Here is a 25,227-nt window from a genome sequence, read left to right as displayed (position 1 = left end):
TTTATAAAAGTGCAAATCATCTGAGGTTTGCTGTATGTAGTGGAGCTGGCGCTGACGGCCGAAGCAAGATGATCCACTGCAGTGAACGCATGACTCTGTCTCTCAGTTTCTCTTTCCTTCCCCTCCTCCATCTCTCGGCGAGGTGTCCGGCCTCCACATTAAGGATATCCGCACATGCACAGAATGACACAGCTAAGTGCAAGACTACAGCATAATGCGTTTAGCAAGTCCTCTCGCTCTAACACGCACACACACACACACACACACACGGCACTTCCAGAAGAGCGTATACGCTTAGAAAAGGGTTGATATTGAGATGGGAAGCATCTGAGCACGAGAGATCACACGTCTGTGAGAGGATGAAACACTAGCCGAATTAAAAAAAGAGTGATTTTCTCTCATCTGTTATGGGGAGGTTTCACCGAACAAGTGAAAACATCATTACTGATCGTGTTTTGTGGCGAAATATTGATCTGATGTCACCCATCGCCTCCCTCTCTCTCCTCCTCTGTCTCGTTGTACTGTAGGCCTAGCTTTCGCTTTTTCTAATCAGACGCATGAGGCTGGAATTTAAAGTCTTGATGTTGTTTTCGGGCTCTACTAGATTGAATGTTGATCATTTTCCTCATATTTCAGCTCCTCTCTTCCCAGTCTGTCAGTAACGCTCTGTTTAGTTCCTGTCTCTATGAAGCCCCTCCTTCTGAAAAGCACAATGTGCTCTGATTGGTCGGCTGGAGCAGTGTGTTGTAATTGGTGTTTGGGAAATGTCCCGCCCCTTACCATAACCGCCAGTTATGACACACTACTAACTAACTCAACCAGGCCCCGCCCCTTTATTCTGCGTATGAATTATTTAAATGAGGAATATTGTGACTTTTCGTTCATAATATGACCTATTTTATGCATTAGAAGTGGTTTAGCTAAACATTTGCATAGTTTAAAATTTTTTTGTCTACTTATTAGTGATATGCGATATTAACCAGGCTGATTAATTGGCTGATATTTTTTAAATATATATATATATATATATATATATATATATGGGTCATTGACAAATAAGGTTTTTAAAAGTGTAAAAAAACATGGAGATATAATTAATTTTGAAGTTTTATTAAGTGTTAACAATGAGATTATGTGTTTTTTTATAATCAATTAACACTGATTTTGTCATTTTTTACAAGATGGACAAAATTTGTCAACAAAAAAGTAATTCGGTTTAACCAAAATTTCGGTTTTACCAAATGACACTTTTGGTTATACCGAATGACGATATTTTCAAACAATGCTAACAGGCTGATATCTAGGTAGCTAACAAAAGGACAATCAAACATTTTATATTTAGTACAAGTTTTTAAAATATTACAACATTTTTCATGTTTTATAGCGGTTGTACCGAATGACCTGATGTTTCGGGACATGCGTATGAGCAAGTGAAAACATTAATTTTTCAAATAGTTAAAAGAGAGTTAGTTACTTTGCTTCATGACCATGTGGTCCTTTGCAGGTGTCTGAATGATGTCACATCCTGTCACATGATACTGACCGCATGACTTAATCAAAATGGTCCCTTTATATTGGTTACTCCGAATGACATCAATGAAATTCATTTTTCTGGACATTCTTTCTCATAACAAAGCAACGACTTCTACACATAATTTTAATACCATTTTGCACTATGTCGATAATATACATTTATTACATTTTAAGGTATTTTAATCACAAATGAAATGACTGTATTGGCCTTTGGACGGTTAAACCGAATGACCTTTTGACACTTCAAAATCTTTAAAATACCTTTATATGTAGCAAAATATAATTAAAACCTCAAGTAAAGAGATCTAGTTGTACTACCTTATATACTTTGGATGTCATATCTTTGTTTTAATTATTTTTAAGGCCTTTGGACAAAAAAAGACCCGTCACGTCATTGACCCATATGTATACATATATATTAAGCATAATTGTAAATTTTCCCATGAGTCTGAATTGGCGTAGAATTTACTTTGAAACCATTTTCACTCTTTGATCTTGTACATTTCACAAATAATTACAAAGGAACAGCAACTAACACATTGAATTAAACAACATTGTTGATGTAGAAAGACTGAAATAGTATTTTTTGTAAAACATAGGCAACTCCAGTAAGTGGTCAATACATAATAAACACATTAGTGTAAATATTGTAAAAGAAGTGTTTGTTTCGTTTCAGCAGTTTGGTATAGTATGGATTGTTCCTGTAAAGCATCTGATCTCAGGGTTTGTCTTCAGCTCATGTATAATTCAGAGCTGATCAGACAGCAGCTTGTTTTTGTAAAGTCATGGCACATAATGTACCGAGAGTAAAACTACTGCGTGTGATGTGAAGACTGAACGGGACATCAGACTTTCTTAATACACGTTCCTGGTTTTATAGTGAATGATTCATCGGCGCATGTTATTCTAAAGAATTGTAATCTTATAATGTCTTAATCTCTGAAAGGACTTTTCTTTTTAGGCCGAGTTGCCGGTTGGTTAACATGCCTTTGATTTTGTTGTGCTGCATTTCCAGTGACAGAAAATAATGTATGGAGAAACTGATACTGAATTAGTCACATGAAACAAAGACGTAGAAAAATATGTATATATGTAGTATGTGGTATATGTAGATATAGTATATGTAGTAGTATGTAGTATATATAGTATTTAGAATATATGTAGATATAGTATATGTAGTATGTAGTATGTGTAGATATAGTATATGTAGTATGTATTATATGTAGATATAGTATATGTAGTAGTATGTAGTATATATAGTATTTAGAATATATGTAGATATAGTATATGTAGTATGTAGTATATGTAGTATGTAGAATATATGTGGATATAGTATATGTAGTATGTAGTATATGTAGTATGTAGAATATATGTGGATATAGTATATGTAGTATGTAGTATATGTAGATATAGTATATGTAGTATGTAGTACATGTAGATATAGTATATGTAGTAGTATGTAGTATATGTAGTATTTAGAATATATGTGGATATAGTATATGTAGTATATGTAGATATAGTATATGTAGTATGTAGTATATGTAGATATAGTATATGTAGTAGAATATATGTAGATATAGTATATGTAGTATGTAGTATATGTAGATATAGTATATGTAGTATGTAGTATATGTAGATATAGTATATGTAGTAGTATGTAGGAATATAGTATGTAGTATATGTAGATATAGTATATGTAGTATGTAGAATATATGTGGATATAGTATATGTAGTATGTATTATATGTAGATATAGTATATGTAGTAGTATGTAGTATATATAGTATTTAGAATATATGTAGATATAGTATATGTCGTATGTAGAATATATGTAGATATAGTATATGTAGTATGTAGTATGTGTAGATATAGTATATGTAGTATGTATTATATGTAGATATAGTATATGTAGTAGTATGTAGTATATATAGTATTTAGAATATATGTAGATATAGTATATGTAGTATGTAGTATATGTAGTATGTAGAATATATGTGGATATAGTATATGTAGTATGTAGTATATGTAGTATGTAGAATATATGTGGATATAGTATATGTAGTATGTAGTATATGTAGATATAGTATATGTAGTATGTAGTACATGTAGATATAGTATATGTAGTAGTATGTAGTATATGTAGTATTTAGAATATATGTGGATATAGTATATGTAGTATATGTAGATATAGTATATGTAGTATGTAGTATATGTAGATATAGTATATGTAGTATGTAGTATATGTAGTATGTAGAATATATGTGGATGTAGTATATGTAGATATAGTATATGTAGTATGTAGTATATGTAGATATAGTATATGTAGTATGTAGTATATGTAGTATGTAGAATATATGTGGATATAGTATATGTAGTATATGTAGATATAGTATATGTAGTATGTAGAATATATGTGGATATAGTATATGTAGTATATGTAGATATAGTATATGTAGTAGTATGTAGTATATGTAGTATGTAGAATATATGTGGATATAGTATATGTAGTATATGTAGATATAGTATATGTAGTATGTATTATATGTATAGTATATGTAGTAGTATGTAGAATATATGAAGATATAGTATATGTAATATGTAGTATATGTAGTATGTAGAATATATGTGGATATAGTATATGTAGTATGTAGTATATGTAGAAATAGTATATGTAGTAGTATGTAGTATATGTAGTATACTATATATATATACATGCTCACAATTCACAAAAATAATGTCTATTTAAACTTTTTAATTAAAATCTTTATTTGGTATCGGTTGATACATGAAGTTAATTTATGTTTATTGCACATAAGAATCATCAGAGAGTCAGTAACGAATCAGATATGATCCTACTGTATAAAATTAAATTTCTGTTTTTATTCTAATTCATTCTCCGAATTTCAGTAGATCTAGTTGGATCTTAGTAGATTTATATGTGATTCCTTTTAGCATTGCTTCCAAATTATAATACATATTCCATTATTATGATACATATTTTATTAGCAATCCTGTACACATTCTAATTTTAGTTTATTTATTATTGTTTGTTTGTAAATTTCCATGCAGTTGATGTTTTTCAGAACAAACAAACAAACAGTTTCATCCAGTTGAATTGTGTCAGTTTTATTAGATTTTTATTTGATTTATGTGTTAGTATAGTTTCCAAATTTGCATTTTTTTACTACAAATGAAGTTTCAGTGCATCTGATTGAATACAGATTTCAGTAGACGAGGTGATGAGAAAACAGGCCGGTCTTTGGATTCCTCATTAATTACTGAAGGTGTAAGCTGATACTCAATACAGGCAAGAACTGATCGATTTCATACGGCTGCGGAAAGCGTTCAGATATGAGCGAGCGACGGCGGCGCGGTTAGGACAGTTCCACTGGACGTTTCCTCTCACACACATTGATTTACATTTGCCAGCGAGGAAAGATAAACCAGCGGTGTGAGAGCAGTTTGATGAAAGGCCAGGGAAACCTGAGGTATCGATCGGATTGATTGAACCCTACCCCTTTTAGAAAAGCCCAAAGTTGACACCCCTCTCCCACCGCGGAAATGGTAAATCCCTTTGAATAATATAATTGCTTTTCTGATCGCACTGTAAAGCGCCATGAGAGCCCGTCCTGATGGAGTCAGTGTTGCGTGGACGCCCATTGACGGCTGAGATTGCGTCTCAGTGTGTGTGTGTGTGTGTGTGTGTGTTTCTTTCGGCCACAGTAAGCAGAATAGCAAATGATGACGAGGAAATTCACTGCTCCACAAAAGCAGCAGTCTGGAGCTTTTATCCAGAGCAACACTGAACAGAAAGCCATCAGGGCCTCGTAAAGAGAGCGCGCTTTAGGAAGTAAACATTGATCCTTTATTTTACTAGAGAGAACAAAAGGAGACAGTACAGCTGCCTCGTGCACAACAAACACCACTGAAATGATCTTCAGAGGAATGAGAAATTAAACCATTGAGAGTCGAAAAATTAGGGATAGAAATCCTATATTCATTTGGTAAAAATCATTTTGACTGCTAATAGAATCTTGACTTTAGGATTCTAATCCTAAAATAGGATTTTATTGAGGAAAAAGGCTTCAGGTTATCCAGGATCTTACTTGCTTCTCATAAGATTCTTATTGATCTCATTAGGATCCTTTAGGATTTGTTCTTACAAATTATGAATTTCAATTCTGTACTTATTCCTTTAGGATTTTGCTGACTAATTTCCATGCAGTTGCTCTATATTTTTCATTATAAGACAAAATTGCTCTTTAGATATGAGAATAAACATTTTAATCTGTTAATTCTGCTTTATAGAACAGTGTGTGTGTGTGTGTACATATAATACATTTTTATATAATAATAATATTTATTCAAAATATATTCCTAATATATAATATAGAATGTTACTATTATATTGTAATTTAAATATTAATATTTAATATGTAGGCCTATATATATATATATATATATATATATATATATATACACACACACACACACCTAATTTCCATGAAGTTGCTCTATATTTTTCACTATTAAACAAAATAGTTAATTCTGCTTCTTAAAATAGTGTATATATAATTTTACTATTGTATTATAATTTAAATATTAATATGTATATATTTAAAATTTAATATATTCCTAATATTTCTCCTAATATATATATATATATATATATATATATGTGACCCTGGACCACAAAACTACTCATAAGTCGCACGGGTATATTTGTAGCAGTAGCCAACAATACATTGTATGGGTCAAAATTATCGCTTTTTCTTTTATGCCAAAAATCATTAGGATATTAAGTAAAGATCATGTTCCATGATATTTCGTAAATTTCCTACCATAAATATATAAAAAATTTATTTTTGTGAGTGGATATGCATTGCTAAGGACTTCATTTGGACAACTTTAAAGGTGATTTTCTCAATATTTTGATTTTTTTGCACCCTCAGATATCAGATTTTCAAATAGTTGTATCTCGGCCAAATAGTGTCCTCTCCTAACAAACCATACATCAATGGAAAGCTTATTATTCAACTTTCAGATGACGTATAAATCTCAATTTCAAAAATTTGCCCTTCATGACTAGCTTTGTGGTCCAGGGTCATGTATATATAAATATATATATTTCTCTAAGTATGATCAAAACACATCAGCACTAATTGTGGGATATAAGGAGAGAACCTGCAACTGCATTATATGCATTAAAATGACCGTACAGCATGTAGTGTGTGTGTTTTTGCTTGTGTTTTCATACAGCAGCTTCAGTAATGGAGGCTGGAGTGGAATGGCGCTCACTGATCGTGTTACTGCAGGAGTGTGATGGGTGAACAGCGCCATCTGCTGCTGATCAGACACTCTGCACCTCAAATCATTTAACTACAGCAGAGAGGATTGATTTTATATCTCAAACATGTAGTTGTTTAGATCAAATTATTTAGCATTGAAATAAATAATCTGTGGCATTGATTTCTCTTGTCCAACTGTGTGGACAAGAGACGAGATTTTTGCCATTTCCAGTTTATACAGAAATGCACATGGCCAATTTTAATGAATGATGGACAAACATGTTTTTTGTATTTAAACATTTTTGCATAAAACTAACTGTAAGGAAATGCACACGTTCACCTGCAGGATTAACAGAATAATACATGTTTATTCTCATCTCGGGTGTGTATAATGAAAAATATAGAGCAAATGCATTGGAATTTAGTCGCATTTTCTTGTGCAGATGGCAGAATAATCTGGACGTTAATGGGTTAATTGTGCTTGAGGATAAAGCACTGAACGTCTGTCTGAGTTTCAGATCCCTAAACACTCACTTCTGAGCTTCTGCTGCCATTGTTACTGCATCAATTATACATGCAAAGTGTGGAAATATTGCTGTGCATTTGTCTTTATCAAATATTTAGTTTAAGCGTGCGATGATAGGGGGCTGACGGGGGTTTGTGTAGTTTTTACACACGCGAGTCTCTTGGACGTCTGTCTGCAGCGCTCAGCAACTTACTCTGCCTGAGTGCAAGACCTGCGCTTTCTCACTCTTCACGCTTGGCATGTTGCCACCTTAATTTTATGACAAATGGGTCTGCGCTGCGTGTGTGTGTGTGAAAGAGAAAGCAAGTCTCATAATGAGAGTGTGAATGCAGCAGAAGTGAAAACACACACACACACACACACACACTGACCACACTGGTGTGTGTGTCGCCTTTATTTACACCGTAGTTTCCTCTTACATAATAGTTTTGTACTCAATTGAGCTCTTAACCTGATTTCTATTGATCTGGCCCAGGCTCGGTTGTGCATACTTAATTCGGAGAAGTAATCAAATCAAATCTTGACACACACACACTTACACATGCTCTCTCTCTCGCTCCTCTCTCACACACACACACACACACACACACACACACACACACAAAAGAGACCCAGTGTGTGTGTGTTTGTGTTTCAGGGTTATTATCATTAACTAAATCTATTACAACATTTCTGTTAGTTGAAATAAAGCTGAAATAAAATAAAATATAATATTTTATAAAAATTAAACTAAAAAAAGAGAAATGTTGCCTAGGAAATAAACTGAAATAAGTTTAAGTCGAAGCACTAAAATTATTAACTGGGAATAAATAAAAACTAAATCTGAAATAAAAATATAAACCTAAAAAGCAACATTTAAAAAAAAAAAAAAGTAATAAATTAACAAAAGCACATAATGAAATGATTAAAAATTTCACTAAAATTAACATAAAAAAATAAAGGATAATTCAAAATATTAATAAAACTAAAATAAAATCTAAAATAACACTGGTGTGTAGTGCAGGTAGAAACGGGAGTGAATCTTGTTTATAACGTACATTTGACAATCTGTTCATGTACTGAATGCATTCAGATCAGATAAAGACGTTTGTTGGGCTGTAAGATAAATATATTTGTTGTTTATCTTTTTAAGGTGAATGATTTTTAGCCACGGCAGTGTGTTAAACAAAATGTGTTGTGAGATGGACAGTCTGATATTATGAATTGTTATTTTGAGTTTTTTCAATGGTGCGTTTTGCATTAAATCTGTGATGTGCTTTAGCTTTAGCAGCGCTTACTGAGATCAGCACAACAAACTCAAACACAGGTCAGCAAAATTCACAATCATTAAAACTGCAGAAATAAGAAATTCTGCCCGAGGCCACGATAAACTCTGTCCTACAGGTATAGCAAAGCTGTTTTAAATTGACTGACTGAAGAACATTTCTTTAGTTATATACTGTATATATGAGGTGCTTTGCAAAAAGGGTGCATTATGATGCTACACATGTCTGTGTTTTAATTGCTAGATGGTTTGTGTATATACCATTGAGACTAGAATGAAATAGCCTGCTGTTTAATGTACATTTATTGTGCCTACTATTTTAATAAATAGCATGGTGAACAGTAGGCAATGATACTTGATTTTATGGTAACACTTTACAATAAGGTTCATTAGTGAACTAATAATGAACTACACTTACACAGCATTTATTAATCTTTGTTAATGTTAATTTCAACATTTACTAATACATTATTAAAATCTTGTTAACATTAGTTAATGCACTGTGAACTAACATGAACAAACAATGAGCAACTGTATTTTCATTAACTAACGTTAACGAAGATTAGTAAATACAGTAACAAATGTATTTCTCATGGTTAGTTCATGTTAGTTAATACATTAACTAATGTTTAACTAATGAACCTTATTGTAAAGTGTTACCGATTTTATTTAGTACAGAGTAGTGCTGTCAAATCGATTAATCGCATCTAAAATAAAAGTTTGTTTACATAGTATATGTGTGTATATATTATATATATGTGTGTGTGTGTGTGTATACATATACACAGACATATATAATATAAATGTAATAATAATATATATATTATGTAAATACAAACTTTTATGCTAGACGGGATTCATTGATTTGACAGAAATACTTTTTATTGTTTTAAAGGGGCTATATGAACGAATTATTTATGTATTAATCACTTTTTTATTGCCCATGTATGAAAAGCTTGTAACGAAACTAAAAAAAACGAGACCTTCCCCGACTTCCTAGGTTGTCTATAGATTGATTTTTATGTGAAGGACTCGGGACGTTTTTGCCGGGAAAATCAAAAGGATGTGACGGTTACGCGCGCTCCCGAGAGCCTCGAACGAATGCTTATGTTCAGGACAATGCCGGAAGAGCTATTCTGTACTGTAATGTCAATGTGTCACGCAAAGAAAAGGGATTAATTCAAACTATAGTCTCACATAGCCTATAGTCTCAAACATACTTATAATCAAACTATCATAACAGTGTAATTTTAATTACCTCATCTGTCGACATGATGCCCTTTAAATCGCAGAGCTGGTGTAAACATATCCACATCACTATAATCAGATGCTTTCTTAACTGCTGTTTCTCACCGCTGCCATTTTTGTTGTGTGTTTATTTTGTTATTGAAACGAAAGCGCGAAGCATATTTACATATTCATCTAAACGTCACTCTCAGCAGCGTGTGCACGTAAGTGAGCACGAGCAGTAAGTTGCTGCTGAAGTTCACTTAAAGGCCACAGCGTGTCGCTAATAACAAGGGTTTATAATATCTTAAGTCATTTTGTTTCTCAAGTGAATGCGTCTTGAATTAAGAATTTTTTGATATTTTTAATGGAAAACAATACAACTAAAACTACTAAGCAAAAACATCTTTCGCAGTGTAGTATGCAAATTGTTGTCAAATTGCCTCATTGCATATTTATGGAATTGAGTTTTCATCTCAGAAATCAATTATATTTAAGATAATTTGTTTTGCATTTTAATTCAGTTAAGTGTCTGGACTTTAGTCTGATCCCTAGTAAATTGATCACATTAGAAATGCAAGATGAAGTGCATTACATTGTGGGTTACAGTATATTAGTGCACATATATCAAGCACACTGCAGAAATAGTGCTAGTGGTAGTATGTAATCCCTAGCCTCTCTCTCTATGTGTGTATTTATTTGGTATTTGTTGTGATTCGTTGATGTTGTCAATGTAGATCACTCTCGTTCTCACTCTAGTTTATCTGGTAATTTTCAGGTGATCATGTGTTTTTGGTCTCTGGACTCAATCATGATAAAAGACCCTAAAAATAAACTCAGAAACTCCATATGAGCACCAGTGAATTACTCTGGGAATCTTGGTGGTCGCAGAAGCAATTACCAGGAGGGAATCTCACCTCACCTCAAATAATCTAAAGCGTTCCTGTGAGACGCCACTGATCAGAGAGCAGTTTAGAGGTTACATTGTGCGTTTGAGTCCTGATTCGGAATAAGAATGTATTAAAACACTGAGGAGGTTTGTTTTAATTGCAGTGCTGTTGTTAACTAAAACTATTAAAACTGTATATTAAATTATGTTAAACTATATTTTGTTAATTTAAATAAAGATGAAATTAAATAAAATATGCATTTTACATGGAAAATGTAAACTTAAAAAACTTAAGGGAAGATTTTTTGAAATGTTGCCATTGCAACTATATTTCAGTTTTTCTACTTCAAAATTTCAAGATTAATTCAATGCGTTACTTGCGAATTATTTGTGAAATTTACTATCAATTTCTGAGTGAAATTTGTTTATACAACCATTTTTAGTGTAGGATTTACCTACAAAAATGTGATTTTTTTTGCTTATTACTTCTGAAAATCACAAGACTGGTCTCTTTAGATTCGGTGCAGCATGCCGAGTCAAACGATTCCCATTTTTTCCGTATCGGCCATTTTGAATGTCAGCCATTTTGAATTTTGTTGTAAAAAGCTGTTTTATGAATGCATTGGTATATCGTTATGAAACTTGGTATGTCTCATCAGCACCATGCCCTGAAGGTACTCTAAAAGTTTTGAGACAGCGCCACCTTGTGGTCAAAAATTATAATGAAATTTAAACAAAAATGCTAATAGCTTTTAATTAATTTCACCTATTGTAATGGAACTGGTCTTACAGATTCCTTGGGTCATGCCAAGAACATAGACACCAATTTTGCCATAGTTGGCCGAACTTCCTCTCCGTCATTTTGATTTTCTTTAAGAACCTGCTTTTTCGAACTCTTCCTAGACTGTTTTTCCGATTTTCACCAAATTCAAGTCAGATCATCTTCAGACCATGCTGGAAAAAAGTTACGGATTTCATGTAAATATACAAAATTTTCGTATACTGAATTAATTTGTTGGCATAATGCCAAACTGCATCTGCGGCTGTATCTCTGGAAAGATTTTACATAGTAACACCAAACTTTATGTGTGTAATTGTCACCCAAAACTGACCACACCAGATCAATTTGGTGTCAGCGCCACTTATTGGTCAAAAGTAATAAGCAATTATGTCACATTACAAGTGATTGTATCTATGAGCTTTCAACCATTTTGCTTAAAATGTCTTTACTCATTGTTGCAGTTGGTCTGATGCTCGCTGCCTTGATTTTTAGCTCCTCATTCTGCCTCATCATGCTTGGCCCCTTAATTGCTGCTTGCAGCTATATTCTTTTTTATGTATTTGTAATCTAATTGTAGGTGGTGCAATAAACTTCTGAGCTGATCCTCATTTCAAAGTAATAGGATGCAAGTGTTTTCCAAATGCATAAATATAAAATGTCATAGACGTGTGATCGATTCTAACGTGTTTATTCTCTTTCTCTTGTGTCTCCTTTCTAACAAACGAAACCCCCGAAGCGTGCAAAAGAAAAGAGCAGGACCCGAGCAAAGACAGGAGCAATACACCAAAGAAATCGCGGCTGGTTTTCACGGACCTGCAGCGAAGAACACTTCTGGCCATTTTTAAAGAGAACAAGCGTCCATCCAAAGAAATGCAGCTGACCATCTCGCAGCAGCTGGGACTGGAACTGAACACTGTAAGCAACTTCTTCATGAATGCCCGGAGACGCAGCCTGGACAAATGGCTGGACGAGGGAAGTCCGGGCAACACGTCGTCCACCTCCAGCACTTGTACCAAAGCGTGATCCCGGAGGGAGGGAGGGAGGGGGGTGGGAATGCGGGACGATGGATGAGGGTCCCTGCACCGGGGAGGGTGCAAACTTTTTAAGAGGAGAAAATCGTTCCGAGGGGCAATGAAGGGAGAGAGACTGCTTACCGGCTCACTGCTTACAGTCAGAGAAACACACAAATCCAAAGAGCGAAACGTCAGGAAAAAACACTGCTTGCTTTCTCTTCTCCGGTCCGAAGCAAGAATCATTCATCAGGAATGAAAAATTAAAGCAAATCCAAACATTGTTAACTTTCCAGTTGGCTTTGAACTGAAGAGAAGACAAAGGGTTTGCATCATTTCTCATCTGCATTCACTCTAAATTAGCTTTGATTTTCATTTCCTGGAGTGTGTGTGTGTGTGTGTGTGTGTCGAGATGTTTTAAACTATAAGGGTGAATCTCATAAACACGTGTCGAGGTCACATGTAATTAAATGCAAATTTTTTGTCTTATTTTCCAGAACAAATATCTAAACATTCTTAAATCAAGATAAAACAAGACAAAATATCTGCCAATGCAGTCAGAAAAAAAAATGAATTCGAAGAATTATTTCAAATATAATTATAATGATAAAATTCACATATATATATAGTGAAATATGACAGATTTTTTGTGAGATTCACCCCTAACAGCACAGGTTTAAGTTGGTATTGGGTTTTTCTAACACACTGAACCTGGTTTCACCTAGAAAAACGCCTGTCAGAAGCACAAAGCACAACAAACATGAAGGACACACAGATCTCTCACACCGTTATTGGCCGGCTGGGTTTGTGAGCACAATCCTGAAGCACATTAAATTTGCAATAGAACAGGGGCTGGACCACACCGATTGTTCTTCTTTGGTTTAAAAATAACTCAGGATGATACAGCCGAAGAATGAGCTTCTGTCTCTCAAACACACTTAATGAAATGACAAACACACACACACATCAGCTTCATGTTATCACGACTGTAACCGTATTATGCTAAGAAACCAAACTGGCATTGGTGATCAGGGCCTTTACAAGAGTTTAAGAGGACAATCTCCACACCAACGCCTACCAGTTTAGCTTTCCAAAGGTTCTGTCCATTTCTCTTCTCTCTTTCTCTCTCAAAGCCTCTTCACTTTACTGAGCTCTTTCATATACTCATCTCAAATTCCATCACTCATGCTCATTTATTATTGAACCGAGAGCCGGTAAGCAGTTCTCTCCTGGGTTACGCTTGAGGGCCTCTTCGGATCGCTCAAAACGGACACTAAAGACTTTTTCTATTTATTGACAAATCGACACCAAAGAAACTTTTTCTGCACCTAACTGTTCTGCAAACAAAGGACAACAAAGGAAAAAAACAACCAAAAAAAAAAAAAAAAAAAACTGCAACAAAGATGACAAAGCGAGGAACGCCGAGCCGGCGTCTTTGTTGTGTTCGGATCGGTGGAGACATTGGAAAACAGGAAGCAGAATGGGATTGGAAGGGTTTTAATGCGACGGAGCTCTTCCCACGGCATCGGCGGCTCCCGCAGGCAGAATAATGCGTCTCTCAAACGAAGTTGAAGATTGTCTTTAATGTGTGCCTATGCAGTTTTTTCAACCCAAATGGAAAGAACAACAAGAACCTCATCAGCTACAATACCAAAGATTCAGAGTTACTCCCGCCGCAATCCCATTCCCACAATGCATCGGTGCGGCGTTGCCTCTCTCCAAACATGGGACGTCTAGGATTCGGCTCTGCTTTGGTTGTTTTCCCCGTAGTCGCATCCGTCTCAGCTAAAACTAAAGGTGTAACTCAGCCTGATGGGCATACCAAAGATAAACACCTTTAAGCACATGCAATCCCAAGTAGTTTTGTTTTCATATCCCAACAGATCAGTATACCAAAGAGTTGCAAATCTTCCAGCCATTGTTGAACGCATATGCACGTTGTTTCCCAGCGCCGAATCCCACGTTTCCCATGTTTGAGAGAGCCGTTGGCGTTATTGCAAGGCACCAATGCAGCTGGTACAGAATCCATTATATTCCAACTGAAAAGCCAATAATCTGCCAAAAACGCTCACTTAATTCTGTAGAGAGGAAACTGCAGACTGTAGGTCGAATAGCTTTATCCTTTAGGTTTCTCTCTTTAAAAGCTTCTAGTCCAAAGATTCTCCAACGCCATTTGGTTGGAGCTCCATCTGCTCTTCGCGACAGTCAGGTCTTTAGGAACATGGGCCAAAGAGCTTTTCTTTGCTTGTTTTAGTACTTAAATTTTGCCAATGCCTCTGTACAATGTCTTACCCAGGTTTTGCAATATGTGATTTATTTATGTAATTTATATTTGCTATGATTGAACTTAATTTAAGTTGCCAAAACCCCTCCCCCTTTATCCTGATTAGCTTGCCAAAGTTTACATTTACTTCTTTTGCATGTTGGACACCATCAGACTTATTTATTTATGACTAAATGTGCTAGAAGGTTGTTGTTATTATTTTTTTCTTTTTCTTTTAATCTTAATTATTTAATGTTATTTAATTAGACGTAATTGTTTGGATGACTATTAGTGCATCAAAGATGCAGTGATTCTCTGTTAATTTATTAGTTAGCTTTACTTTAAAAAGCAAAATGAAGGGTGTATTTAATTTTTCCTTAGAAAGAATAATTTTGGAAACGTGTTAGCGATCAGGTTTTAGTTGCAATTCACATGTTTGTATGTTTGTATGTATGTCAAGATTTTATGTAAATCGTTTAGGTCCTTTTGTTGATTTTCTTTCGAATGAAAACAATCTCGATGTTAGCGTTCTGTCGAAGGACGAGCGCCGAATTTCAAGCCTGATGTTTTCGAGGTCGTATACGGGGCCACACGTTAACGGAGATCAACGCAGGACTCACCAAAGATAAAACCCACGGACGCTGAGAGGCCGTTTATTCATTGCTTCACTCGTAGAAGGACATAGAGGAAAATCCCTTAAAAACTAGAAAAAGCTGCTTCCAAGACTGACTTGTGTGTGTGTATAAAAGTCTTTCTATCTCTATAGTGAGAACCACAGAGGCTACCTCACTGAATTTTCCATTTGTAATTTTAATCGTGTTGATGAAACCAAAGATACCAAAGATTTCTTTTTCTCGAGGACGGTCTGCGCTTGACGCCATGCTTGGGATATTTTGATAATGCCACTCTCTCTTTCCACTCTTTTTTCTCTTCTTCCTCTTTCAGACACGAGTTCCTCCTTCTCCTCGGAAAAATAAGTGCAATGGAGCGGATGGGACTCGATGTCGAGCTGTAGTTTTTAGCGCTGTGCGGTTCTGATCGTCCGTTACCGGTCAGAATGTAAAAGACCTCGATGCAAAAACCAAATACTCCAAAAACTAAGATCTGTTTGGCACAGAAACATTAACATCGTGTTTTCTAATCAAACGCAATCCACATAATGGGACATAATATTGAAATTGATGGAAATTCGTATGTATTTTACGAGGTAGCTAAATCGTACGAATTCGTGCGATCTCACTCGTACAAATTCGTACGTTTTTTTGCAAAATCGTACGTATTTTACGAGTTGCCAATTTCGTATGAATTCGTACGAATTACCTACCGCTAACCTCACCCTTAAACCTACCCATCACTGGGTTTTAGACAAATTAGGTCGTGAGATAGCATTGTAATGTTCAGATATTTAAAATTATGATGGTTTGTTTTAGTCAATGCAGCTCTCGGTGCAGTATTTTCAATCATATGCTGCATTCCATTTATTTTCGAAAAACACTGAAAAGTACAATTTCAAAAAAAATTCCCTCAACAAACTTAGTAAATTTTGAAAATAATTATGGCAACACATTAAATTAAACATGAATTTTGAAGTCGAAAGACTGAAATAGCTAGTATTTTCTTGTAAACATAGTACAATAATCTTGGAAAACTGCAATAAAATGCCACTTTTGCAAATAATTATAATAATTATGGCAACACATTGAATTAAACATGAATTTTTGAAGTCGAAAGACTGAAATAGCATTTTCTTGTAAAACGTACAAAAATAATCTTTTTTTTACAACTTTGAAAACATTTTTTTTTTTTTTACAGTGTACCTACTTGGAAATGTGCAATAAAATGCCACTTCATACTTAGAAACTTGTACAACTGCACTGCAAAAATTATTTTCTTCATCAGCATTTTTGTCCTGTTTTCTTATACAAATATCGAATTCATAAATCAAGATACATTTACTTGAGAAGCAAATGACTTCAAATATCTGCTAATGGCGTCAGAAAAATAAACGATGCAAAGGGAAAACAAGATTATTTTTCTGACTCCATTGGCAGATATTTGTTCTTGTTTTAAGCTTAAACTCACTTGTTTAGATATTTGTACTGGAAATCAAGACAAAACACTGAGGAAGAATTTTTTTTTTTTTTTGTAGTGTAGTCAGCAGGCTACCGTTAAGATGAACCTGATAGACATACACATGTAAGCAAATAAAATACATCAATTCGTTCTTACACCACATGTTGATGAAACCGGTTTGGCAAACCTTATTAAGAAGAAATATTCCACTGTTTAAGCCAGTTAAAATAAACTTTCTCAAAAGATCTAAATCCATTCTGTTAAAAACAACGTTGGTGTTTCTGTGCACGACAAACTCCAAAACCAAAGACCAACGAATCATCTCGTACCAGACCGAAGAGAATGATAGGGACGACTTTTAGGAAAACACGGCTGTTGTCGGCAGCTAAAGACACAGATGGGATCGTATTGATCCGTTCTGCTGCAGGTCGTACATCATTCCGTCCTGTTGGAAAAGTAACACATTTAGGTTACTTGTGAAAAACTAGAATCTGTTAACAGGGACACGAGCGTGTCACGTATTGATCGGCCGGTCATTAGGTCAATATTCTTAGCAGTGATTCTGTATTTATGATGTGGAAGAAATCTGATCCCTCCTCAGTTTGTCTTGTTTTCCTACGAATATCTAAACAATCTTACTTGAGAAGCAAAACTACTTTTTTTTTTTTTTAATTAATCGATGCCCCTGATGGAGAAAAAAAAAAATGAGATGGGAGGAAAAATTATATTTCAATGCTTTTGCATTCTCTCGCAAATGTTTAGCGTTCCCCGAGAAACGTTGCGTTCGCTCGCAAATCTTTTGGGAGAACGAATGCAAAGTTTCTCGGTTAAACGCAAAACTTCTGCAAGAGAATGCGTCAGAAAAATAATCTAGTTTTCCCTTTAAATTAAGGTTATATTTCTGACTCCATTGGCAGATATTGCTTCTCCAGTAAATGTAGGTTATCTTGATTTAAGATAGATATTTGTACTGAAAAACAAGACAAAAGTACTGAAGAAGAACATAATTTGGTTACACTTTATTTCAATGGTAAGAGGCCGAAAATAAAGTGTTACCAATCATTTTTTTTCAGTGTGCATTGATTAAACCAAAACAGATTCTCTCCAAAGTCATATTTAAACATTTAGAGCGCTTTTGTTGTAAAGTATGAGATATTGTTGGATGAGTGCCTTGCTTGAACCAAAGCGAAGTTTCGACCTCTCTGTTTCTTCTTCTGTTAGTACCTCAGCGACAGGAAAAACCCGGCAAACGCGGGTGTTATGGTGCTTTGCAATGCAATCCTGCAAAGAACAAAGACTAACTATACCAAAGGCTTTCTATACTTCTGTTCTCTCTCCTCTTTCCTCTCCTTTGAATGGTTGCAAAGCTTTAAAAAGAAAAAAGAAAAAACCCCGGAGCATGTCGAGGGCGCAGACCGTGCTTTTCTTACCAAATTTTTCTCGGATATACCTCATAGAAGATAGTGTTAGGGTATTGTTATTATAGCGTATGTATTAAATTATTCACTTACTCTTATTTTTTAGTAACTGTGACTTAAGACAAACCAAGAAAAAAAGCTTTATACATCTTAAGTTGTGATTTTTGTAATAGCTGAGGTTCGCTTACCAAAAACACAATGCTTGTCTTTTTCTCTCTTGTTAATGTGACAACTTTCACAATTTCTTTGTGGTGCAAGTTTTACGAAATTCTGATTTTATTTTTTTGTGAAGGGTGGCTCATATTCTCAACAAGGATATTATTTTTGGATTTGGAAAGGTTGGTTGCTAGAATGAGCCTCGAGTTTACAGTTTTCATACGCTTCTGTTGTACAGTCCGCTTCGATTTCATTTACAACATCCATTTCTCTTTCAATTCTTTTCTCGTTCTGTGTGGAAATGTAGCATTACAGCCGTCATTCAATGCCGTAGCCTTGATTTATGCATGAGTATCTTTACGGTTCTAGCTAGCGTGTAATGCATTGTCGTTAAATAGCTTTTAAGTTCTGGATCCGTCTCATTTTCATTTTTTTTTAAACTGAGCCTCATTTTTTGCATGTTGGCCTGATCTAATTCTTGAAGAGTTCATCTCAGATGTGTATAGAAACATCGTGCACTTGATCAGTTCGGTTTTCGATCGCACCGTGAAAATAAGTGAATCAGATTTACCCTGGTAAACAAACTGATCGCTTTCCATTTGAACGAATCTTTCTGATCAAGTGTAGCGTGACTGTTAATCTTCCATTATCTCAGAAACAGAAACCCATCAGCTGTATCCCATGTGTGTTTGGACTAAATTTTGACTCGCAAATTGTCAGATAAGAGTTATCGGTCTGTACTGAATCATTCTGCTCTAGATGTGTCTACCAATCCTGTCCAAAAATACAACAGCTAAACATCCTCAAATACAGGATGAAATGTACCAGACAATCTTCTAATAAAGTAAAACACTTCACTCTTTTGAGAACGAAAGTCCACACAGACGTTGCAGGAGATAAAGTGAGTTTTGACGTCTTGTGTTTTCAAATGAAGGAAATTCCAAAGATCGCGTATAACTGGATGTAACGCTTGAACCGACCGAGGGATATTATGGACTGTATTCCAAAGATCTGCTTTGAAAATGGATTGGAAACGGATTCTTTTCTTTTTCAGTTTCATCATTTGACATTTTGTTCATTTGTTGATTTGTTAAATCATTATATTCATGTAAAAAAATGGATTTTTGTTGTTGGAATCACAAGAGAAAATTGATCAAATTTTAGTTTTGCATTCATGATCAACGTCTTTGAAACATTCAAAGTACATGTTCTTCCACAAAATGTTTGACCCATAAATAAAGAGAACAAGTGATTTTATTCCGAAACCATTTGTTTGGTCAATCACAACAATAAAACCTGTCTCATGATGTAAATGTAAATTTTGCATTGTTTCACAACTTGTCCAAAGATTTCCACTCAAATGAACATTGACGAATTAATCACCCACTTTTTTTAGCTGCATTGGTTCCGGAAGTATTTTTTCCATTCATTTCTCCCATAGGGATTTTTAAAACGTCTTCTTGTCATAAATCATAAACCAAGCCAGCCAGCTATGAGGTGAATCAAAACATTACAAACTTTGATTTGAAGCAAAAAGGTACTTGAAAATTGACAAAAATACAAGACTGGGCTTTAGTGAGGGAAAGAACTACAATCCCATGAAGCATTGCGAACAGCATAATCGAATTTAAAACAATAGAGAAATATAAAACTACTAATTTGTTGATTATTTATATACAATATATTTTAAGTTGATTGCATAGACTGACTCAATTATGTCATTCGCAGTGCTTTGAGATCTAACGAGATCTTGGTGCTTTTCCTGATTGGTGGAATTTTATGTACAGCATCATGGGTAATGTAGTTTTTAATCACGAATTCCACTGTTAAACACGATTATTTCAAAAATAAGCTATGCAGGTTGACGGCTTTAACAGAAGCAAACACTATCGAATAAAAACCTCGTAGCCGTGCACAGTAGGGCTGTCTTTAATGGTTTATAAATTATCGTTAAAAATCAATTTCCCTATGGAGAAAATGGAGTTTTTACCTCTGGAACCCAAGTGCTGAGCTCTATTTAACAGTTTTATAAAGTATTTGAGTTTCAGTTAATTTCCTTACACACACAGAACACAGGTACATAGAACTTAATTGGGTTTTGAAAAAAAATTTACGTACAATTGTTCTCATTTTCATTCAACAAATGAAATAATCATTTTTCAAACTTCAAGAAGAAATGATATCGTCAGAATATTTGAAACCATTAACATGTACAAATTCAAAACTATACTTTCACATTGCAAACACCAGCACACATCTCACAGAACATGTCGAATAGATGTCAGGAAATCAAGAACAATTCATTAAAACACCTGAAGCGTCTGCCTCTATTTTGCATGTGTTTGAGTCATTCTCACGTCTGGATCTGAGCAGGCGATGGATTGTCCAAACGCTTCCATCAACTCAGTGTATAAATTTTCCTACAATCAGGTGGGATTTACCAAATAGTATTTGAACCTCTCATCTGTGCAATATTAATATCTGTGTTTGAATAAAAAAAAGAAAAAAAAAAATTGAAAAAAGAAACAATGCTACTTAAACTACAAACTCAGTGTTGTCATTGTCGACTGTTTCTGCATCACATGATTTTTTTCTGGCAGTGTTGAAAGTTGTTGCTCAGCAAAGTGAAACATCCTTTTTTTCTTCCAGCACATTCTGTTTGTGTGTTTGTGCACAGATTTTCCTGTCTTTTACTGCATTACATTTGACCATTGCTCAAGGCATTGGTGTTTCTGTCCGCGTCATTCTCAGAAGTTTATTTTGGTTTGAGTTTCTTGTTTTTTTTGGTCACTATCATCAGATGGTAGTGTTGTGCTCTTTGCTCTTCAATAAATGACCTTGATTCATTCATCTTAAAAACTGTGCCATTTGTCTTTACTAAAGAATAATCCCGATTTCCCCCTTGTAAGTGTCTGTTTGTAGTAACAAAAATTTCCAGAAGTTAAAATACATTTGGTAACACTAATTAACCTGGAATATAGCCTACTGAAATTTCAGACTAAAGATTTTAACTGAGTATAAATCCCAACATAACAAGATTAAACACTAACACATCTCTTCCTACATTTTTTTTTTTTTTTTGTGCAAAAACACAAAATAATGCTTAATTTCAACATTTATTCTCCTTATGCAAAGCATGCTGGGAACTTTGCCGCACTCGTCCTGATTAAGTTTAGCTTAGTGCAGTTAGTTCACGTAACTTTCTTCTATAAAGTATAATGAACTTTCAGTAATACTTGAGTGAAATAAACTCAAACTCAAGCGGTCACATGGTACAAGTCGGAGCGATCAGAAAATTCAGAGTTTACAAGTTGTAATTATGAGTTCTATGAGGACATGAACGCTTTTTTACAAGTCGGAATCTCGTAATTATGGTTATACGACAAGGAGTGAACTCTCCTTGTCGTAAGACCAAGACCCAAACCGAAACCAAGACAATTCAACAGCCACACAGCAAAACCAGAAGTGTAGTCAAGACCAGACTTCCAAGACCAAAACCAAGCCAATCAAGACCAGAGGTGTGGTCAAGACCAGACCTCCAAGACCAAGAACAAAACCAAGAGAAAGACCAGAGGTGTAGTCAAGGCCAGACCTCCAAAACCAAAAGCATGACCAATCAAGACCAGAAGTGTAGTCAAGATCAGACCTCCAAGACCAAAACCAAGCCAATCAAGACCAGAGGTGTAGTAAAGACCAGACATCCAAGACTAAAACCAAGACCAATCAAGACCAGAGGTGTAGTCAAGACCAGACCCCCAAGACCAAAACCGAGACCAATGAAGACCAGACCTCCAAGACCAAGAACAAAACCAAGAGCAATCGAGATTGGTCTTGCTCTTGGTTTTGGTTTTGGACTTGGAGGTCTGGTCTTGACTACACCTCTGGTCTCGATTGGTCTTGCTCTTGGTTTTGTTCTTGGTCTTGGAGGTCTGGTCTTGATTGGCTTGGTTTTGGTCTTGGAAGTCTGGTCTTGACTACACTTCTGGTTTTGCTGCGTGGCTGTTGAATTGTCTTGGTTTCGGTCTGGGTCTTGGTCTTACGACAAGGAGAGTTCACTCCTTGTCGTATAACCATAATTACGAGATTCCGACTTGTAAAGGTGTAGTCAAGACCAGACCTCCAAGTCCAAAACCAAAACCAAGAGCAAGACCAATCAAGACCAGACCACCAAGTCCAAAACCAAGAGCAAGACCAATTAAGACCAGAGGTGTAGTCAGGACCAGACCTCCAAGACCAAAACCAAGAGCAAGACCAATCAAGACTAGAGGTGTAGTCAAGACCAGACCTCCAAGTCCAAAACCAAGAGCAAGACCAATCAAGACCAGACCTCCAAGTCCAAAACCAAGAGCAAGACCAATTAAGACCAGAGGTGTAGTCAGGACCAGACCTCCAAGACCAAAACCAAGAGCAAGACCAATCAAGACCAGACCTCCAAGTCCAAAACCAAGAGCAAGACCAATTAAGACCAGAGGTGTAGTCAGGACCAGACCTCCAAGACCAAAACCAAGAGCAAGACCAATCAAGACTAGAGGTGTAGTCAAGACCAGACCTCCAAGTCCAAAACCAAGAGCAAGACCAATCAAGACCAGACCTCCAAGACCAAAACCAAGAGCAAGACCAATTAAGACCAGAGGTGTAGTCAAGACCAGACCTCCAAGTCCAAAACCAAGACCAATCAAGACCAGACCTCCAAGTCCAAAACCAAGAGCAAGACCAATTAAGACCAGAGGTGTAGTCAGGACCAGACCTCCAAGACCAAAACCAAGACCAATCAAGACCAGACCTCTAAGACCAAGGACAAGAACAAAACCAAGAGCAAGACCAATCGAGACCAAAGGTGTAGTCAAGACCAGACCTCCAAGACCAAAAACAAGAGCAAGACCAATCAAGACCAGACCTCCAAGTCCAAAACCAAGAGCAAGACCAATCAAGACCAGACCTCCAAGACCAAAACCAAGAGCAAGACCAATTAAGACCAGAGGTGTAGTCAAGACCAGACCTCCAAGTCCAAAACCAAGACCAATCAAGACCAGACCTCCAAGTCCAAAACCAAGAGCAAGACCAATTAAGACCAGAGGTGTAGTCAGGACCAGACCTCCAAGACCAAAACCAAGACCAATCAAGACCAGACCTCTAAGACCAAGGACAAGAACAAAACCAAGAGCAAGACCAATCGAGACCAAAGGTGTAGTCAAGACCAGACCTCCAAGACCAAAAACAAGAGCAAGACCAATCAAGACCAGACCTCCAAGTCCAAAACCAAGAGCAAGACCAATCAAGACTAGAGGTGTAGTCAAGACCAGACCTCCAAGTCCAAAACCAAGAGCAAGACCAATCAAGACCAGACCTCCAAGTCCAAAACCAAGAGCAAGACCAATTAAGACCAGAGGTGTAGTCAGGACCAGACCTCCAAAACCAAGAGCAAGACCAATCAAGACCAGACCTCCAAGTCCAAAACCAAAACCAAGAGCAAGACCAATCAAGACCAGACCTCCAAGTCCAAAACCAAGAGCAAGACCAATTAAGACCAGAGGTGTAGTCAGGACCAGACCTCCAAAACCAAGAGCAAGACCAATCAAGACTAGAGGTGTAGACAAGACCAGACCTCCAAGTCCAAAACCAAGAGCAAGACCAATCAAGACCAGACCTCCAAGTCCAAAACCAAAACCAAGAGCAAGACCAATCAAGACCAGACCTCCAAGTCCAAAACCAAGAGCAAGACCAATCAAGACTAGAGGTGTAGTCAAGACCAGACCTCCAAGTCCAAAACCAAGACCAATCAAGACCAGACCTCTAAGACCAAGGACAAGAACAAAACCAAGAGCAAGACCAATTGAGACCAGAGGTGTAGTCAAGACCAGACCTCCAAGATCAATATAAAGGGGACCATCAAAATAAAGTGTTACCCAGAAATTAAGTCAAACTGGTTAGTAATAAGTGAAGCTGGTAAGTTTTTTAATCCTCCTCTGCTGAGATCTTGAAAGATTTAATGTCTTTTATTTGCAGTTGATTTCATCTAAGGCTGTGGCTGGAAATCATCATATTAGAATGATTTCTGAAGGATCATGTGACTGAAGACTGGAGTAATGATGCTGAAAATTCAACTTTGATCGCAGGAATAAATTACATTTTAACATATATTCACAAAGAAAACAGTTATTATAAATTGTAATAATATTTCACTTTTTTTACTGTATTTTTGATCAAATAAATGAGTTCTTTCAAAAACATTATTAATCTTACCAACCCCAAACTTCTGAACGCACACTGAATGTTTGTCATGTCAATATAAACAAAGTATTTTAAGCATTTCATTAAACAGAAGCAAAGACCAAAACATAAACTTACCTAAAAGTTTAATACTTTTTATTTGCATTGTATCACCAAGCACTTGAAACTCTCAGCTTTCCTCTGGCAAGTGGCTTATGATGGTGTGATTTCTGTCAAACATCTTTCTCTCAATCTATTGCTTATTTCCGTCAAGGCTGCTGGGGTAACAGGCGTTTGTGTTCCCGTCTTATCGGGTGACATTTGGCTTTTCATTACTTGTGAGGAGGATAAGAGCCGAGAGATAAGGTGTGACATTAAGAGATCGTTCGTACTCACATGTTGTGGAGAGACAGACGCCAGTCAAAGAACACGCTGACAGCTGACATCGACGAGTTTCATGCTTAAAACTGAGCTGGAAAAGGGCACATTCACCACATAAATCCATCCAAACACGAGCACAGAGAACAGACAGAGAAGATTCACCTTCAAACCTAAACTGAAGTTTACATAGTGAAACAGAGCTTCACTGA

The 25,227-nt window shown here is 35.8% G+C and overlaps 2 protein-coding genes across 3 annotated transcripts in view; both read left to right on the top strand.

Annotated features, from left to right (window-relative positions):
• onecut2 (one cut homeobox 2) overlaps nucleotides 1-19,692 on the top strand; it is a 31,412-nt gene extending 11,720 nt beyond the window's left edge. Inside the window, exon 2 of one of the 2 annotated variants that reach the window (XM_051877647.1) lies at nucleotides 12,244-19,692. In XM_051877647.1, coding sequence (XP_051733607.1) covers nucleotides 12,244-12,530 — 287 coding nt within the window. In that variant the 3' untranslated portion in view covers nucleotides 12,531-19,692. The remainder of the gene's footprint in view (nucleotides 1-12,243) is intronic. The other variant, XM_051877648.1, reaches the window with a different exon arrangement.
• Nucleotides 19,693-21,798: 2,106 nt separating this feature from the next.
• On the top strand, nucleotides 21,799-24,307 carry LOC127504291 (proteoglycan 4-like). The gene is made up of 2 exons (XM_051878850.1): nucleotides 21,799-22,354; nucleotides 22,527-24,307. Exons 1-2 carry the CDS (start codon nucleotides 21,799-21,801, stop codon nucleotides 24,305-24,307), a joined length of 2,337 nt encoding a protein of 778 aa, XP_051734810.1.
• The last annotated feature ends 920 nt before the right edge of the window (nucleotides 24,308-25,227 follow it).

The sequence above is a fragment of the Ctenopharyngodon idella genome, chromosome 21 (genome assembly GCF_019924925.1).
Source record: "Ctenopharyngodon idella isolate HZGC_01 chromosome 21, HZGC01, whole genome shotgun sequence".
NCBI classification, from domain to species: domain Eukaryota; kingdom Metazoa; phylum Chordata; class Actinopteri; order Cypriniformes; family Xenocyprididae; genus Ctenopharyngodon; species Ctenopharyngodon idella.
The sequence above is the reverse complement of the archived record's forward strand: the minus strand, read 5'-3'. Positions and strand labels throughout refer to the sequence as shown.

Excerpts from the sequence above, each read along its gene's own strand:
- LOC127504291 (XM_051878850.1), top strand. The coding sequence starts at position 21,799 with ATGGTTATACGACAAGGAGTGAACTCTCCTTGTCGTAAGACCAAGACC. Across the intron at positions 22,355-22,526 it reads TTTTGTTCTTGGTCTTGGAG|GTGTAGTCAAGACCAGACCT; the intron begins GTCTGGTCTTGA and ends CGACTTGTAAAG.